Source organism: Pan troglodytes, chromosome 11 (assembly GCF_028858775.2).
Source record: "Pan troglodytes isolate AG18354 chromosome 11, NHGRI_mPanTro3-v2.0_pri, whole genome shotgun sequence".
In the NCBI taxonomy this organism is placed as follows: domain Eukaryota; kingdom Metazoa; phylum Chordata; class Mammalia; order Primates; family Hominidae; genus Pan; species Pan troglodytes.
The window spans coordinates 111262487-111280724 of NC_072409.2; the positions used below are offsets into that span (position 1 = coordinate 111262487).

At 38.0% G+C, this 18238-nt stretch overlaps 1 protein-coding gene and 1 pseudogene across 36 annotated transcripts in view; one reads left to right on the forward strand and one right to left on the reverse strand.

Moving 5' to 3' along the window:
• SPATA6L (spermatogenesis associated 6 like) overlaps positions 1–18238 on the forward strand; it is a 163973-nt gene that overhangs the window by 21908 nt on the left and 123827 nt on the right. For 31 of the 36 annotated variants that reach the window (XR_001720650.3, XR_008537225.2, XR_008537221.2 and 28 more), the window contains 2 exons: positions 11010–11134; positions 17230–17307. Coding sequence is in view for 20 of the 36 variants with exons in the window: in XM_063788754.1 (XP_063644824.1) it covers positions 11010–11134; positions 17230–17307 (203 nt within the window). In the remaining 16 variants the exon portion in view is untranslated. The remainder of the gene's footprint in view (positions 1–11009; positions 11135–17229; positions 17308–18238) is intronic. The other 5 variants (XR_008537231.2, XM_054658648.2, XM_054658649.2 and 2 more) reach the window with 1 other exon arrangement.
• LOC129136010 (small ribosomal subunit protein eS6-like) lies at positions 12639–13409 on the reverse strand (annotated as a pseudogene).

Sequence of the window (18238 nt, forward strand, 5' to 3'; positions counted from 1 at the left end):
ATATGATTTTAAAATAAATTTGGCCTGTCAAAATGGGGACTGTACTTAAGAGTTGTGTTTGAAAATAACATACAACTTTATGTGTCTATAAGTTTATATAACACATGCGTTTTTTCTGCCAATCTATTAAATTTTGTCTATTTTCAGAATAATAACTTTATGGTGTTTCATGGCAGGGAGCATAACTTAAACAGACTCCTTGTCTTTCCATTTTTTAATAACTTTATCTAATTATTAAATAATTTTTTCAGTCCTGGCTTAGCTGATTTCAAGTTTTGGCCTTTGGCTGTGTTCTAATTTGTGGGGTGTGTGTGTGTGTGTGTAAAACCCTAAGACATTTTCATTGTTAGGTGCTAGAACAGGGTTGGTAAACTATAGTCCCCAGCCAAATCCAGCCTGTAGGCCATTGTTGTATGGCCCATGAACTAGAAATGGTTTCCACATTTTTTATTGCGATTTAAATCCTATATAATTCGTCATTTTCAAATGTACAATTCAGTTGGTTTTCGTATGTTCATAAGATTGGACAGCCATCACCACTAATTCCAGAACATTTTCATTACCCCAAAATAAATTCTGTATTTATTAGCAATCATTTCCCATTCCTTCCTCCTCCAGGCCCTGGCCACCCTAACTCTGTCTCTGTTGATTTTCTCATCCTAGACATTTCATACAAATAGAAGCCTACAATATGTGGCCTTTTATATCTGGTTTCTTTCACTTAGCCTAATGTTTTCAGGGTTCAGCCATGTTGTAGCATGTATCAGATTTTAATTCCTTTTTGTGCCTGAATAATATTCTTCTATATGGATTGGGTAATGAGGGCTCTACCATTGTGAATGGGTTAATCTATTCATGGATTAATGTACTGATGGGTTATCGTGGGAGTCAGACTGTTGGCTTTATAAGAGGAGGATGAGAGACCTGAGCTAGCATGCTCAGCACCCTCACTATGTGATTCCCTGTGTCACCTGGCTACTAAGCAGAGTCCCCAGCAGCAAGAAGGCCCTCACCAGACACAGCCCCTCAACCGTGGACTTCTCAGCCTCCATAACTGTAAGAAATAAATAGCTTTTTAAAAATAAATTACCCAGTTTCAGGTATTCTGTTATAAGCAACAGGAAATAGACTAAGACATTTCTACTTTTTGGATGTTATAAATAATGCTGTTGTGAATATTAATGTACAAATTGTTGTATATTTGCTTTTAGTTCTTCTGTGTATATACCTAGGAATGGGGTATATGGTAACTGTTTAACTTTGTGAGGAACTGCCAAACTATTTTTGGTTTTTACATTTTTAAATGGTTGGAAATAATTTTTGAAATGAATATTTAGTGATGTGAAAATTATATGAAATTCAAATTTCATTATTCATAAATACAGGTCTTTTTTAAACATAGCCATACTCATTTGTTTAAGTAGTGTTTATAGCCACTTTTGCAGAACAATGACAGAGGTGAGTAGTTTTGAACAGATGGCCTACAAAGCCTAAAACATTTAGCAGTCTGACCCTTTACAGAAAAAGTCTGTGACCCCTGTGCTAGAATCATGAGATTCTAGGAGGAAGCTGTTCTGTGGTACTTTTGCTTTGCAGTGTGTCTTGAGTGACATAAAACCTGAGCTGGTGAGAGAGGTTAGGACCTGCCACCCAGTGGCACCAGTTCTCATAAATAGCCTTTCAGTATAGCTATCTGGTGATTTTAGGGTTGTTGGCATAGAAGTGTGTGTGTGTGTGTGTGTGTGTGTGTGTGTGAGAGAGAGAGAGAGAGAGAGAATACTGAAAACTCAGAAAATTCTCCCCTGATCTCTGCTATTACGCATTTCTGGTTTTTGCTTTCTCAAAATGAAAACAGCTTCATAATTTTTACTTGTAAAAAGCATTCCCACATCACGTAATCCTGAGAGAATCTTTATTTATATTTTGATGAACATATTTCTTGATATTTCTCTGTAGATAGAAGAACACATAGATATGGAATTTTTACATAGCATACTTTTTTTTCTGTTATTAGCTTTCTCCCCTGTATGTCACCATTATATTGTTTAAATTTTTTAAATTTAATTTTGTTTTTTATATATATTTTTTGAGACAAGATCTCACTCTGTCACTCAGACTGAATGCAGTGGTATGACCTCCTGGGCTTGAGCAGTTCTCCTACCTTAGCCTCCCAGTAGCTGGAACTACAGGCATGCACCATGCCCAGCTAAACTTTTTTTTTTTTTTTTTTGCAGAGATGGCATCTTACTATGTTGCCTAGGCTGGTCTCAAACTCCTGGATGCAAGTGATTCTCCCACCGTGGCCACCCAAAGTGCTGGGTTTATAGGCATGAGCCACCATGCCTTGCCTATGTTGTCATTTCTAAATGCATAAATCTACACCTTTTTTTTTCAAATTGATTTTTTTGAGACAGAATGTAGCTCTGTTGCCCAGGCTGGAGTGCAGTGATGCAACCTCAGCTCACTGTAACATCCACCTCCCGTGTTCAAGTGATTCTCCTGCCTCAGCCTCCTGAATAGCTGGAATTATGGGCGCCTGCCAATGAGTCCAGCTAATTTTTGTGTATTTTTTGTAGAGTCAGGGTTTCACCATGTTGGCCAGGCTGGTGTCGAACTCCTGACCTCAGGTGATCTGCCTGCCTCGGCCTCCCAGAGTGCTGGGGTTACAGACGTGAGCCACTGCCCCCGGCCTACATCATTATTTTGATAGCTATAAAGAATTTTATTAATTTACATATGTGTTTTTTATAGGTCTATAAACAGTATTTCCATAGTATTTTGGGTTTTACTTTTTTTACTTTATGTTATTACCTATAGTTTACTTGTCATTTTCAATAGCTATGTATTTTGCCATAGTGGTGGTGTTATCCATAAATTAATATTGTTGAGCATTTAGATTTTCTTTTTTTTCACATTTTTATAAAAATATTTCTCTCTTGGTATATTTACAAATAATAGAATTACTAGATTGAACCATGCCTTTTAAACTGGGGTAAACTGATCCCCAGTAAGGTTCCAATACTTCTACTGCATCCAGGAGTGCATGGCATGCCCCTTCCCCATATCCTAGTTAATGCTGGATACTGTCAATTGGATTTGTTGTGTTTGCAAAGTATGTCATGGCTCACGCTTATAATCCCAGCACTTGGGGAGGCCAAGGCGGGCGGATCATGAGGTCAGGAGTTTGAGACCAGCCTGGCCAACATAGTGAAACCCTGTTTCTACTAAAAATACAAAAATTAGCTGGGAATGGTGTCAGGTGCCTGTAATCCGAGCTACTTGGGAGGCTGAGACAGGAGAACTGCTTGAACCTGGGAGGCAGAGGTTGCAATGAGCTAAGATTGCACCACTGCACTCCAGCCTGGGCCACAGAGCCAGACTCCATCTAAATAAATAAATAGATAAAAATATATTTTATCCTATTTTATGATCTATCTCCTTTTTAGATATGACTGTGACAACCTTAAATTTAAAACTTTTTAAAAATTTTCATTTTCCCATATTATGATTTGTTTTCTTTCTTTCCTTCTATATAAAGTGACTGTCACTGTCCTTTGATTACTTATGGAGTGATGTCTGGATATAAATGTTGATTTTGGTATAAATTCTTATTTTTAACAATGTTTTAAATCAGTTATGCTTAAACCAGTTATATTTTCCCTGTTTTGTTGTGTTATTTTGATGTTTTATGGTGTGTGCTTTTCTTTTTCTTAAGAGAGCATGGGAGAAGGAAGATGAGACTAGCAAATGTCTCAACTAAAGCAGAGGGGACTGAGGAGGCTTTTGATAGGGATCATAGTCCTGCCTGCTGTGGATTTCACTGGAGCAGGTCAAGGGCCCAGGTGAAGTGCAGTGAACCCAGGAGTCTGTAGTTCTTTCTTCTGCTTCTTGGTTCTTTGGCAAAGGCTGCCGCTGGAGACAGAAAAGAACCCCACTCTGTGAATTTAAGAATAGGTGCTTTTGGAGATGTCATTACCTTCATAGGTAGACGGAACTGAGCAGGTGCCTCCTGACTACTTTTCAGAAATTCTCACTGAATGTTTTTCAGCCTAAAAGTGACAGGCTGAAATCAGGGCATTGAGTTTTTTTCCATAAGTTTTTTATTCTTATTTGACCCAATTTTATGTTCAAACATATATCACTGCTGGCAAATTATATTTTAGTATGCTGAGAAAGTAGAAGCACGCCCACTTTGGTCTTATTTCATTTTACATGGATTTTTAAAAAATTACTCAATACCTAAGTAATCTCACTATAAAAAATTTAACTAACACGAAAGTATGTAAAATAAAATGTCAAAAGCCCATTCAACAATCCCTGACAGATAATTACCATTAACAATTTGATGTGGGCCAGGTATGGCGGCTTGCGCCTGTAATCCCAGCACTTTGAGAGGCAAAGGTGGGTGGATTGCTTGAGCACAGGAGTTCAGGTACAGCCTGGGAAACATGGTGAAACCTCATCTCTACTGAAAATAAAAAAATTAGCTATGTGTGCTGGTGCGTGCCTGTAGTCCCAGCTACTTGGGAGGCTAGGGAGGTCCCTTGAGCCAAAGAGGTTGAGGCTGCAGTGAGCTGTGATCTTGCCACTGCACTCCAGCTTGGGCAACAGAGTGAGACCCTGTCTCAACAAAACAAAACAGAACATAACAATTTGATGTGTATCTTTTTAAACCTTCTAAAATGCATTTAGTACATTCAGCCAACCCTAAAATAAACACACATGCACGCGCATACCCTATGTATAGTTGGACCTTCTGATTGTCAAGTTCCACATCCATGAATTTGGCTAACCATTACTCGAAAATGTAGTTAGGCCTATGATGGTTGTGTCTGTACTGAACATGTACAGACTTTTTCTTGTCATTAGTCCCTTAACAATACAGCATAACAACTATTATATAACATTTACATTATATTAGGTATTATAAGTAACCTAGAGATGATCTGAAGTATACAGGAGGATGTGCATAGGTTATATGCAAATATTACACCATTTTATTTCTTATTTTTAATTTTTTATTATTATGCTCTTTTTACCTTCGACCAACTCACCGCAACTACACCATTTTATATCAGGGACTTGAGGATTCATAGATATTTTCATATCTGCAAGGGTTCATGAAACCAACCTCCTGTGGATACTTAGGGATGACTATATATTAAATACAGTATATATAAACACGAATATATTTAGTATTTAGTATATATAGTTGCGTGTATATATATTTTATGGTTGGTTGAATATACTAAATGTTGGTTTTCTGGTCTCTTGAAAGACATATGACAGTCCAAGATATATTGCATTTTAAAAAGTCAATTGCAGAATATGTATTTTCAACATATATACACACACACCTATATATATGTTGACTATATATATTCTGCAACTTGCTTGTTAAAACTTAATATGTCTTGGAGTGCTATATGTTTTTCATGTGACAAGAAGCCCATCTGTGAGAAGGTTGCAAGAATAGTTGTTTGAAAAGAATGATTGCAGAATATTCTAGCTGAGTGCATAAATACTGGTTATAACTCAAAAATTAATAAGATGCACAATGGGAACTGTGTTATACTTGTTTTTTTAATTTACAATCTCTCAATTTCAGATTATAATTTTAGTGGAATTAAATTTGAATTGCTCAAAATAACAATTGATTTTACTTAGCTTCAGATGTAGTACAGTTTGATCCATTAATTTGTTCAATGTATGTTTTTACAGGCGTACTTTGCACATGATCTACACTGTGCCAGTCTTCCTAGTGTGATGCTGGTGGCTCCGGGCATGTAGTAGTGGCAGTGAGCCCTCATGATCTGCTGATCCTTGATACTAGCAAAAAAATTTTTTTTTTCTTAAAGTTTCCTGTGGACTGCACTGTGGGGTCACATGGGCCATATTTGGGTTCTCAGGGACCAATTTCTCTATTGGCTGAATTGTTACCTTTTCATTTAGCTGTATTTATTGCTTGATATTTTTTCTCATTGCTTTCAAACACACTTATACTCAAAAGACATGTTATGATCATTAAGTTAATGGTACAAGTAAATTAATAATACAAGTAATAATATCCAGATGTGCATATAGCTTTACTGCTAAAGAATGAAGAAGTCTAGTGATCTTTGCTGCCAAGAAATAAAGACCCTTCCTGTTCTTCAGTTTACAAAGGTGGGAAAAAAGGAATGGACACAGGGGGGCAGCGTGATCCTATTCCACAGTGAGCTTGATGCTTTCTTTTTATTAACCTCTGAGATAAATACCTTCGCTTTGGGTAAGTCAGGTATATTCAGTCCAACTGTAAAAGCCTATTCTAGTGGGCACCCATTCACTTAACAGGGCTTAATTTTATACTTTTATAGCAGTGCTTTTATAGCAATATTTTATACTTTCATAGCAATGCTTTTATACTTTTATAGGCATTAGCAAGGAAAGAACTTTTGCCTCAGATTATTTGGTTTTGAATTCCTTCTTTGCCATGTGGTATCACTAGCCGTGTGGCATCATGACAGGTCAAACTCTCAGAGCCTCAGTTTCCTTATCTGTAAAGAGGGAATCAAATGTGATCCTGTATCTGGAAGCGCGCTGTCAACTCTGACATGCTCTAAAAATGTTGGATATTCCTTCAGCCAATGTTGTTATTAAAATTGTTATTTCTCTTAAAGTCTCATTTGTTTCCTTTTTGGGGGAGAAGTTCGTTGATGCCATTGATGATGTCACTGTCTGTGTAATTAGCTCTTAAGAAGAACACTGAGTTCTTTCAGATACTTCCCTTGACCTATAAGACTTGTTCAGCCTGTGAATATGTTTATTATTTCTAACCTAGGCTCTTGCTGTACCATCCTCTTAGTGTGCTGACATTTTCACACTTGGTGGCAGTTTGGATTTCTAGAAAATGACCACACCAGAGAGACTGTCTTGAGAAGCTTCATAGTCTTCTATTTATTTGTCTAACCGTGTTTCAGTCTATTTTTATTCCTGTGATTCTGAAGATAGGGTATGAGCTCGCTTTCAATTTTCCAGCCTCTTACTTTTATCTAAATTCTTGATAAACACAGGAATAATAATGTAGCAGCTATCCTTTAGATGCAGGGACAAGAAGTAGCCAAAAGCATATGAAAGGAAAGAGGAAAAAGGAAAGGCCTCCTGTGTAGAACATCATATCATGCATCTAGGTGTTTGTTCCCGGTAGGAACATGATGATGTTTACAGAAACCAAAGCGGTTCTGGGACCGCTGCTGGGCTGGTGTCAGGGAGCATTCGTGGTAATGGTAGGCAATGTCAGGTGCCATGCTGTGCATTCTACATGGCTTTGTCATTCGTCTTTACAGTAGTCTTAAAGGGCAGGTGCAATGACAGTTTTTACATTTTCTTGAAGAGGAGACTGAAGTTAAGTAGTTTACATGATTTGCCCCAGATCACATAGTTGGTAAGTGGTGGAGCAGGGATTTGAACCCAACCCTGCCTGACCCTAGAACTTGAATTTGTGGTGCGCGTCTGTAGTCCCAGTTACTTGGGAGGCTGAGGCAGGAGAATCGCTTGAACCCGGGAGGTGGAGGTTGCAGTTAGCCGAGACTACGCCATTGCACTCCAGCCTGGGTGACAGGGCGAGACTCCATCTCAAAAAAAAAAAGAAAAGAAAAGAAAAGAAAAGAGTTCTTAACACTATAAGCTTCAGGAGAAAGTTGTGTTTTGTTGCTAGTGATAGCTGGGGAAATTGACACATCACTTTCCATTTGCAGGTTGTACTTCAGAGTTTCTGGATGGAGGCAGGGTCTGTTTTTGGCCAACAAGGGTGGGAGGATTATACCCATCACAGGGAGCATTGTCAGAGGAGCATGGATGAAGAAGGCCAGGATGAGACTAGTAAATGAAGCAGATAATTGATGTTACAATTACACCCATTGGCCGAGCGCGGTGGCTCACACCTGTAATCCCAGCACTTCGGGAGGCCGAGGCAGGCGGACCACCTGAGGTCAGGAGTTTGAGACCAGCCTGGCCAACGTGGTGAAACCCCGTCTCTACTAAAAGTACAAAAATTAGCCAGGCTTGGTGGCGGGTTGCCTCTAATCCCAGCTGCTTGGGAGGCTGAGGCAAGAGAATCACTTGAACCCAGGAGGCAGAGGTAGCAGTGAGCCAAAACTATGCCACTGCACTCCAGTCTGGGCAATAAGAGCGAGACTGCGTCTCAAAAAAAAAAAAAAATAATAATTACACCCATCTTCCCTCCTGTCTTCCTAGCCTCTCTATCTCTTTATTCCTAGTAATTTACTCTTATGGAACTTAATTTTTAATTATACATTTATTTGTATAATTGTTTAATACTCTTAGACTGTAAGCTCCTGGAGGGCATTGATTATATTTGTCTTCTTCACTAGTGTAAATCCAGTGTCTATAAGTCTTACTACATAGGAAGTTCTCAATGAATGAAGTGTTTTTTGAATGTATGAATGAAAATAAATTATTGAAAAATGAATGAAGGGTAAGAGTTGGAAAAGCTTTCAGAGAACATTTAGTCTCTCTCCTTTTTTTAACAGTGTGGAAACTGAGTCTCAAAGAGGGTAGCTAATGCTTATTGAGTGGCTAACGTAAGCTGGCACTTAAGCAAGTTATCTTACTTTAGTCCTCATGTTCATTCATTTAAGAAGCATTTATCAGGTACCCATTATGTCCCAAGTGTTGTTCTACAGGTTTGGGGGCAGCATCCAGGATGCTGCACTTCACCACTCATCTCAGAACATCATTGAAGTTCAATTTTAAAATGTCTACCTTTAGTGATATTTCAAGGGGCTTGTTGAAGATGCTGACAGTGAGGCCCCTTTTCAGATGTGATTGTCTTGGCTGGGCCCTGTATTGATTGAACTGCTCTGAGTTCACACCTTTCTAGGGACAGCCCTGCCAGCAGTAGAATAATGTACAGAAAAGACAAAGTCACTGTTTTCATGGAGCCTTGATGGAAGCAGATCACGAATAAATACATGAACAAAAATATCAATTAGTGGTAAATCTTACATTGAAAGTAAAATAGGGTATTGTGATGGGGAGTGTCTGGGAAGGAGTACTCTGTTAGGTTGGGCTGCCACCTTCTGATAAGATGACATTTAAACCAAGCCTGTTATACAGTAGGAAGGAGCCAGCCATGCAGAGACCCAGAGAGGGAACCTTAGAGGGAGGAAGAACAATAAGGCAAAACCGTTATGTGGAGGAGAGCTTGGCGTGTTTGAGGGACAGCAAGAAGGGTAAGGGATGACAGGGAACGATGATCAAGGGGGAGAGTGGCAATAAATGAATTAGGAGAGATTATTAGAAGCCTGATTATATAGAGTCTTGAAATCTAGGGTAAGGTGCTTAGATTTTATTCTAATGCGATGGGAAGCCCATTGGAAGGTTTTAAGCAGGAGAAAGGCAGTCTGATGTATTTAAAACGTTGCAGCGTGCGGACAATGGATTTGAGTGCAGGAGAATGGAGGCAGGGAGATCAACTACAGCCATGGCAGTAATGCAGGAGAGCATGCATGGTGGAAGTACATTGCTGAGGAGGGAACATCAATCCATTGTGGCTGGAGCGTGGCTGGGAGCACACGAGTGGGAAGAAATGCCATTTATGATGAAAAATATAGAATAATTTCTTTTTGCACTTTGATTCTTTCCTCGGTAGAACCGAAACATTAATATTAAATGGAGTTAGTAGGAGGAAGAATTTAATACATCATATTATTTGATGTAAGGTCAATTATGTTCCACAGTTGATGTACTGAAAACAAAGCAACCCTCATCAGAATTCTTCTCGTAAGTAAAGTGGCAGCCACTAAATAGCAAAACTGCCTCATTGGCTACAGTTACTTTTTTGATGGTCCTCTGTGCGGGGACCACTCTCAGTCCAGATCACTTGTGTGGCACCTGCTGTGTGGTCAAAGATGATTCAGATGGTAGCTTTCCGTCCTTCGGCTCAGTAATTGTTCATCCCATTAGACCCAAGATCTTTTGGTAATGAGTATTTTGGAGTATCCCTTTTATGATACTGAAAATATTTGTAGTTAATATAATCAACATATACAAGTCACTGTAAAAAATTAATATAATATTCTGATTGTAATATAAAGGAAAAATGAAAGTGGTTTATAATAAAATGTATATGTTAATATGTAAGTATCAAGCATAATGAAGCATTTAGATGGGACATGATTCCCAAAATATCAAACAGGTCTGGTTAAAGATCCAAACAAAACAAAATACAGTTGTTCCTTGATTTACATGGTACTTGGAAAAATTCAGTGTATTTCCAAATTATGCAAAAAAAAAGGCTTTGTGTTTACATGTAACATAGTTACATAATTATTTTCAGTTACATAGTTAGTTAAGTTCTAGGCTGAGACAATTATAAAATAGTTTTTAGCCTGCAAGAATGTTTGCAGGATATTAGAAAGTCACTGGGGATGGGGGAGATAGTGTGATGTGCATGAGTGTCTTGAGCACTGCAGGACTCCCTCACACCTCTGGCTCCTGCCCCTGAAATATTTCCACAAATGTCCAAAATGTCCTCGGGGTTGGTACCCCTGCTGAGAATCACAGCTGTAGCTGTCATCTGGGCCCTTGGCATCCATGCATCACAGAACACATTGAACCCCAGTCTAAACTGTAAAGTTGTGTGAACAATGCTATGTCCACCTTGTTCCTGTTCTATCCTCAGTGCCTGGGTTAAGGTTTATCATTAGTAAAAATTTGTTGCAGGAAAAATTGGATGGATATATGGAAAGATAGTTTTTCCTTTTTGTTCTATTTTGTAGAACATCTCTTTAGTCTTTTTTTCTCTGTTATGACTTTGGAAGGCTTTAAAAAATTATCCACGAGATAAAAAGTAGTAGAAATTAGTCTCCTCTTGAATAACACGTGCTAGGATCAATATGTCTATTTTTACCTGAGTGCCATCTCTGCCATCATCTGCCTGAACTTTTATTTTGTTAAGCCTGGAGGTGTAAATACAGACACTTATGCTTTTTCTATTTTCTTTCTAGTGTGGGATGAGTTGGCCTACTATGAAGAAAACACACGAGATTTTCTTTTCCCAGAGCCCAAGCTGACACCTTCGCACCCTAGGAGGTGTAGGGAGGTGCTCATGAAGACGGCTCTGGGTTTTCCAGTAAGTGATTCATGCTCATCTTGGCTTCAATTAGGAGAGAAATTCTTGGGACCTGAACGTTTTATTCCTGACAGGGTTTGATCTTTATCTTGGTTAGTACCCCTGCTGTTCTCTTTAGTAGCTCTGTTTAGATGCCCAACTCGAGGTACCAAATTATACTGATTTCCAGTATTGATCTGAGAGGTGGAAGTTTTATCTAATCAGGCTGAAATCATTGCCATATTTACATTGTTACATAGTTATAAAAGCCTCCTTTTGTTGCAGATTAACAGTAAGATTTGTTTGTTTAGTTATAGCTATTATGACTAAATAGAGTAGCGACTGTAGTTATCTTTATTTTGCGCTTTCAATTTTTTATGTAAGGTATTTTTCTCCCAACAATTCTCAAGTTAGCCAAGGCAGATATGGTCTCCATTTAACAAAGAGGAAACTGACAGAGGCTCGCAAATTGATATTACTGAAGGATCTTGAAGGATATAGCAGATATTCCATTGATAAATTAATTCTTTGGGGGGCATTATCTGAACCCAAATTCGGGATACTCATTTTGATGTTGTCTTTTACAATTTCTATTCCCACAGCAACCCTGATGATTCTCTTGACTTTTACGTCACTTGAATGATCTCCATTTAAAAGGCCACACCTTTGAGAGTTATAAAAAATATTTTGATACTCAGCGTTTCTCATATTGCCCCATGAATTGCAATTACTATAATTTGTTATTCCTTCTACTTTGTTGAGAGTACTGTGCAGAATATATTTAATATAACAGTCAGGACCTCTGTTTCTATGAAGCTTATCATGACAGAGCTTCTAATACGTCAAACAGCAAGCATTCATTAAAGGTTGTCCTAATTAGAATTCCTGATGACTATAACCCCAAGACCTTCATTATCTTTGAGAGTTTGATGAATTTCACTGAAACTATCTTTGTTTCTCCAAGATCTTCATGTATCATTTAAATCCATGGTACATGTGAGAAGCTTGCCTTTAATTTATTTTATTTTGAGTTATTGGGATATTGCTCTTCAGAAGATAAAAGGGATTAAAAACTGATGAGAATCAGGTAGGGGATACTCTGTTATACTAACTTTGGTTTGTCTAGCTCTCTGTTAAATAAAAGGCATCTACAAACACTGAGCTGGTATCCAGCCAAGTATCAAGATAAAAAGAAACAAACTTTCTTATATTTTCTTAAGTGTTATCTATCTTTAACTTTATGGTCATAAATAGGAAAAATAACCTATAGGAGGTTGTATTTATAGTTATTTATAAATGCAGTTAGTCATTAGAGAAAGGGTTTTTTAAATGTGTGGAAACACCTGCATGCATTAGAGGTAAAGTATCCTTACAATTAAGTTAATCAAATTATATTTTAAATAATTTGTGAATAGATACAGGGACTCAGTTTCTCTCAACCATTCTATAAAGCAAAATAAAACCAATTACCATAGCAATGGTTTTTGGAGGGTGGGATCTGATCTTATTTGTTACTTGAAAAATTTTATTTTTGACTGGACTCAGAAGTAGAAGCTCACAGAGAGGGCCACCTGCACTGTTGGCAATCTATTCCTGGCATTTTTCTTTGGTCTCCTTCATTCTTTTGGCCAAAAGTTTAGCATATTCTGCAGCCTCTCTCTTATTTCCCTTAGTAGTCTGTTTCTTCAGAGTAATATGCCAGAGTTTGTGTTACAGGACATGTGGAGTAACGAGACGCTGAATCTTGGGTGCTTTGGTTCTAGGTTTCTTACCTTCTTTGTTTAAGGGCTTTATTACAATATATTGGCAGATATCATCTTTTTTAGAGTGATTGAAAAGTGCAGCTTCTGCTAGGTCTTTTGGGCCCCAGGTGACAAGGCACTATAGTGTCAGTCAGTCCGGGAATATCCTTCTCTCCTTTTTTAATGATAACCAAGTTGAGAATGGTCAGGTTGGTGACCACATTGTGACCCTGAACAGATTTTCACTTTCTTTCTCCAATTCTTCTTGGTCTATAACAGGAATGCCCCTTCTCAGTAGCAGGTAGACATGGCCATGGGTCAAGACACTCTGCTTTATGGGGAAAACTTGTTTGTCTTTCCCACCGCTGATTTGGACCACATAACCCTCCCAGTCTTCACCCAGAGCATCTCAGTAGTAACTTCTGTGGCCATATGCTTCTCATAAAAGTATGAAGTTTGCTTTCATCATCCACTTCAATTAATTTCTGGCAGCCAGTGGCTGGAAAGGAAATATTCAGCTTCATCTCTTTTTTTGTTTGTTTGTTTTTGTTTTGATGTCTAACCAAGTAACTGTTAATGTATTTATTTGTATACAATAAAAGTGTCATGAAAATTCTGTGTTAGGGATCACATCCATGTTGCTTTCACAAGTAAGTAAGTATTATTCTGAACTGGAGAATATTAGTTATGTCCTGATTAATGCAATACATACTTCCTTGGTCAGGTATTTCCTCTGCTTTAATAGACAATTTCAGAAAGACATGTTAAGGGGGGGAGAATCACACAATACTAAGGATCTGAGGGCCATAAACATCACATATGTTGAGTTTGCTTTTAGTTTTGTTTCCAACAGCTCTTAACCAATGTCCCTGGCTGTAATCTAGGTGCTAGACACATTGCAAATCCTCAAAAGTGTTTAAGATGAAAGAGTAACACACTTAATTTTTTTTTTTTTTTGAGATGGAGTCTTGCTCTGTTGCCCAGGCTGGAGTGCAATGGAGCGATCTCGGCTCACTGCAACCTCCGCCTCCCAGGTTCAAGTGATTCTCCTGCCTCAGCTTCCTGAGTAGCTGGGATTACAGGCACTCACCACCACGCCTGGCTGACTTTTGTATTTTTAGTAGAGATGAGGTTTCCTCATGTTGGCTAGGCTGGTCTTGAACTCCTGACCTCAGGTGGTTCTCCTGCCTCGGCCTCCCAAAGTGCTGGGATTACAGGCATGAGCCACCGTGCCCGGCCTTCAGCTTCATCTTGAAGCAGCTGATTGCCTCTGAGATACCACAAAAAAGAGCCATCACTTTGATAATAGCTGATGTTTCAGCCTGGCCAGCAGAGTGAAACCTCGTCTCTACTGAAAATACAAAAATTAGTTGAGCATGGTGGCACACACCTGTAATCCCGGCTACTGAGATGCTGAGGCAGGAGGCAGAGGTCACAGTGAGCCAAGATCATGCCGCTGCACTCCAGCCTGGGCGACAGAGTGAGACTGCATCTCAAAAAAAAAAAAAAAAAAGCTGATGTTCACTGTGTGCTCACTGTATACCAGGCACTGTGTTGAGCTCATTACATGGATTATCCTGTTCAGTCCTCCTTCACCTTGTGAGGTGACAGCTATTCTTTCCCCACTTTAATGGAGAGGGAAAGTAGTGTAAAGAGTTTCAAAAATGCACTCAGGGTCACAGAACTGGTGAGTGGTGGAGGAGGGACCCTCATGCTGGCCTGACTGGATTCAGAGCCTGCACTCTTACTCACTGAATGATGCTAATTTTCTCATATTTATTTCAGCCCACTATCTGATTTTCTTTCCATTAATATTGTAGGAAGTAAGAATGAATTACATATATGTGGGATAAATCATTCACTTTATTTTCTCCTAATTTATCAATTGATTAATAATTAGATTTATTTCCTCCACTAGCATGTGGCTTTTCTTTGTATTTCTGTATTTTGCTGTTTTATTTCACTTGATACTTAACGGTATTTTTTATTTCCTGGTGAGGGCAAGAATTTTTTTATTTTTGCAATATTATCTAGTCTCATCCATTAGATAATAGATAATATTACTGTCTCATCTATCAGATAATATATAATATTACTGTCTCATCTATTAGATAATAGATAATAAAAGATAATAATACTGTTTTCCTGTGAGGCAATGAGAAGATTGCACAATTATCTATTATCATGTTAGGTTAAGACTGACTTTGTAAAGTGAGCATAAAAAGCATTTAAAAATTATTTTTATTTATGTATTTTGTTATTTATTATGTTAAATCCTTTCATTGAGCAACCATTATCACCATCATTCCATTGGTAAGGAGACTGGATGAGATATAGTCTCTGAATTTCAACTCTAAAGTATAATGTTATGCTAAAAACAGCACGGTATGAAAAAGAAAATACATTCTTCTTTATTGTCTGTAAGTCATTGCAAGGAGTGGAGGTCATATAAGGTGAACAAAAGTGTGTTACAGAGTGTGGATTCCTTACCAGCAGGGGACTTCCTTCCTTCACTCTGGGCAAAGTCGATCAGGAATTTGAAAATCTATTAGGCAGCTGCATGTACAGTGGTTAAGTGTGGAATCAGATTGTCTGGGTTCATTCCCAGTTTTGTCATGAATGGCTATGAGACTTTGGGTAGGTTAATCTCTTTGTGCCTTAGTTTACTCATCTGTAAAATGAGACTGTAATGGTACATCCCTTACAGGATTATTGTGAGTGTTAGATGAGGTAATACATAGTGTTTAGCACAATACCTGGTATATGTATAGAAACGCTTAATAGCACTGGCACATGTAATAAGCATGCAGTAGGTGTTGGCTTCTTTTCTCTCGAGGGCTTCAGCTGGGGCAAACCTTGTTTTGGAAGCACCTTGAGTATAAGTGGTATAAATGAAAATGAAATATTAGAGACTGGAGGGAGAGACTACCATGGGCTTACCTGGAGGAGTTAGAGTAAGATCACACATTGAGAGATGGGTAAAATTTGGATGGAAAAGAAGAGAAGGAAGGTGCCCTCAGGGCAAGAAGTAACTTGGCCAGGTGGTGTTCTCTGGGGGAGAGTAGAGCAGAGAGGTGATGCAGAGGGGCCACTGGTGAGTCGATGGGGTCAGGTGGAGACAGTGTAATTTAGTCAGATCCAGGTCCTGTCCCTGTGGTGCCATTTATAAGCCTTGTAAATTTGGGAAAATTGCCTTAATGTCTCTTAAGGCCTGTTTTTTGGGGAAAGCAGTTGTATTTTAAAAATTATTATACAATAAAATTGATGCTTTTTTGGTCTACAGGTCTATGAATTTTAACCCATGTATAGATTTGTAAAACCACTACTACGATCAGGATATAGAGCAATCCCATCACTCCTAAAATCCCCCTCATGTTACCCCTTTACAGGCACACCCTCACCCTCACCCTAAGCGCTAGGCTTTTCTCTGTCAGCATAGTTTTGTTTTTTTGAGAATGTCACATAAATGGAATCATACAGTCTGTAACCTTTTGAGACTGGCTTTTCTTACTTAGAAGAATGCTGTTGAGATCCATCCATGTAGTTGTGTGTGTCATTCATTTGTTCCTTGTTATTACCGAGTAGTTTCCATTATGTAAATACACCACAGTTCATCTGTTCACCCATTAAGGATGTTTGGATTGTTTCTAGTTTTTGCCCATTTTTCAGTTTTATCATCTGTAAAACAGGATGATTGTAATAATTGTACCTACCCTATAGGATTATAAGAATTAAACAGGATAGGGCATATATATATATATACACACACACACACACACACATATATATAAAACACAATATTTTAGGCAGTATGGTACTAAGAACAAAAAGTAGAAATATCAAATCAGTGAAACAAAATGAATTTGGAATTAGATCTAATGAATATAAATATCTGATATAAAATATAAAGCAAGTTTTTCAAAGCAGGTAGGTAGAGAGGAAGACTCTGTATTCATACCTCTCTCTAGGTAATCTCATTCAATTCCATGGTACAGTGTTTTAAATAGAGTAGCTAACATCATGGACACTGGAGCCGGAATGCCTGGGTCCAATTAATAGCCCTCATTACTAGATGGACATGTTACTTAAACTGTGTCTTAGTTCAGGAGATACTATTATAAAACCTGCTTCATGGGGCTGTGTTAGGATTAGATGAGTTAATATGTATGAATTACTTAGGCCTGGCTCTGATACATAATATATATTACATAAGTGTTTAGCTATTCTTATTACATATATATTTTAGATAATGTGTGTGGATTATGCCACACAGAAGAGCAGTTAGGTTCTTGTATGATTTCAAGTTAGAAGGAGATGGCTAAAGAACTGTTTCTAGTAATTTTATTAGCTTTTTTTATGCTGTTTTATTTTTAGGGCATTGCTCCCAAAATAGAGTTTTCTACAAGGACAGCCATCAGAGAATGTGTGTTTCTGCATAGAAACAGATTTCTTGTAAGTACAATACAGATCTAGTGATAGAAATGACCGGATTTTTTTTTTCAAATTTAAAGAATTTTTGCCCATACTCAGTTTATCAAGTTTACATGAAACTAAACAAGTAGAAACCTGGAAAGTTTTTACTAGGTTTGAATTTCTATAATTCAAACTGTTTGCTCAGCCAGTCATATTAGAGTATGTTTGGTACATATGTTTGGCAGCATGATGTAGCTGGAAGCAGGGTGATTCAGAAGCTAAAATTACAAATTTGATGTAAGTGAGCTAATTAGCTTTTGTTATTGTTGTTCTATGACATTTACTTGTGATCTTATGAACAACAGTTTCCATCTTTCTTTTTTAAAAATTTAAAAATTTTAGGCTGGGCATGGTGGCACTTTGGGAGGCCGAGGCAGGTGGATCACCTGAGGTCAGGAGGTAGAGAACAGCCTGGGCAACATGGTGAAACCCCACCTCTACCAAAAATACAAAAAGTAGCTGGGCATGGTGGCGTGTGCCTGTAGTCCCAGCTACGGGGGAGGCTGAGGCATGCAAATCGCCTGAGCCTGGGAGGTCAAGGCTGCAGTGAGCCAAGATGGCTCCACTGCACTCCAGCCTGGGTGACAGAGTGAGACTCCATCTCAGAAAAAAATAATAATAAAATAAATAAATAAATAATAAAAATAAAATAAAAATTTAGAAATTTTAATGTTTTATGGATACGTAGTACCTGTATATATTTATGGGGTACATGAGATATTTTGATATAGGCATACAGTATGTAATAATCACATCAAGGTAAATGGTGTATCCATCACCTAAAACATTTATCTTTTGAGTTACAAACAATCCAATTATATTCTTTTAATTATTTTAAAATTTACAGTTAAATTATTATCGACTATAGTCACCCTGTTGTTCTATCAAATACTAGATCTTATTCATTCTT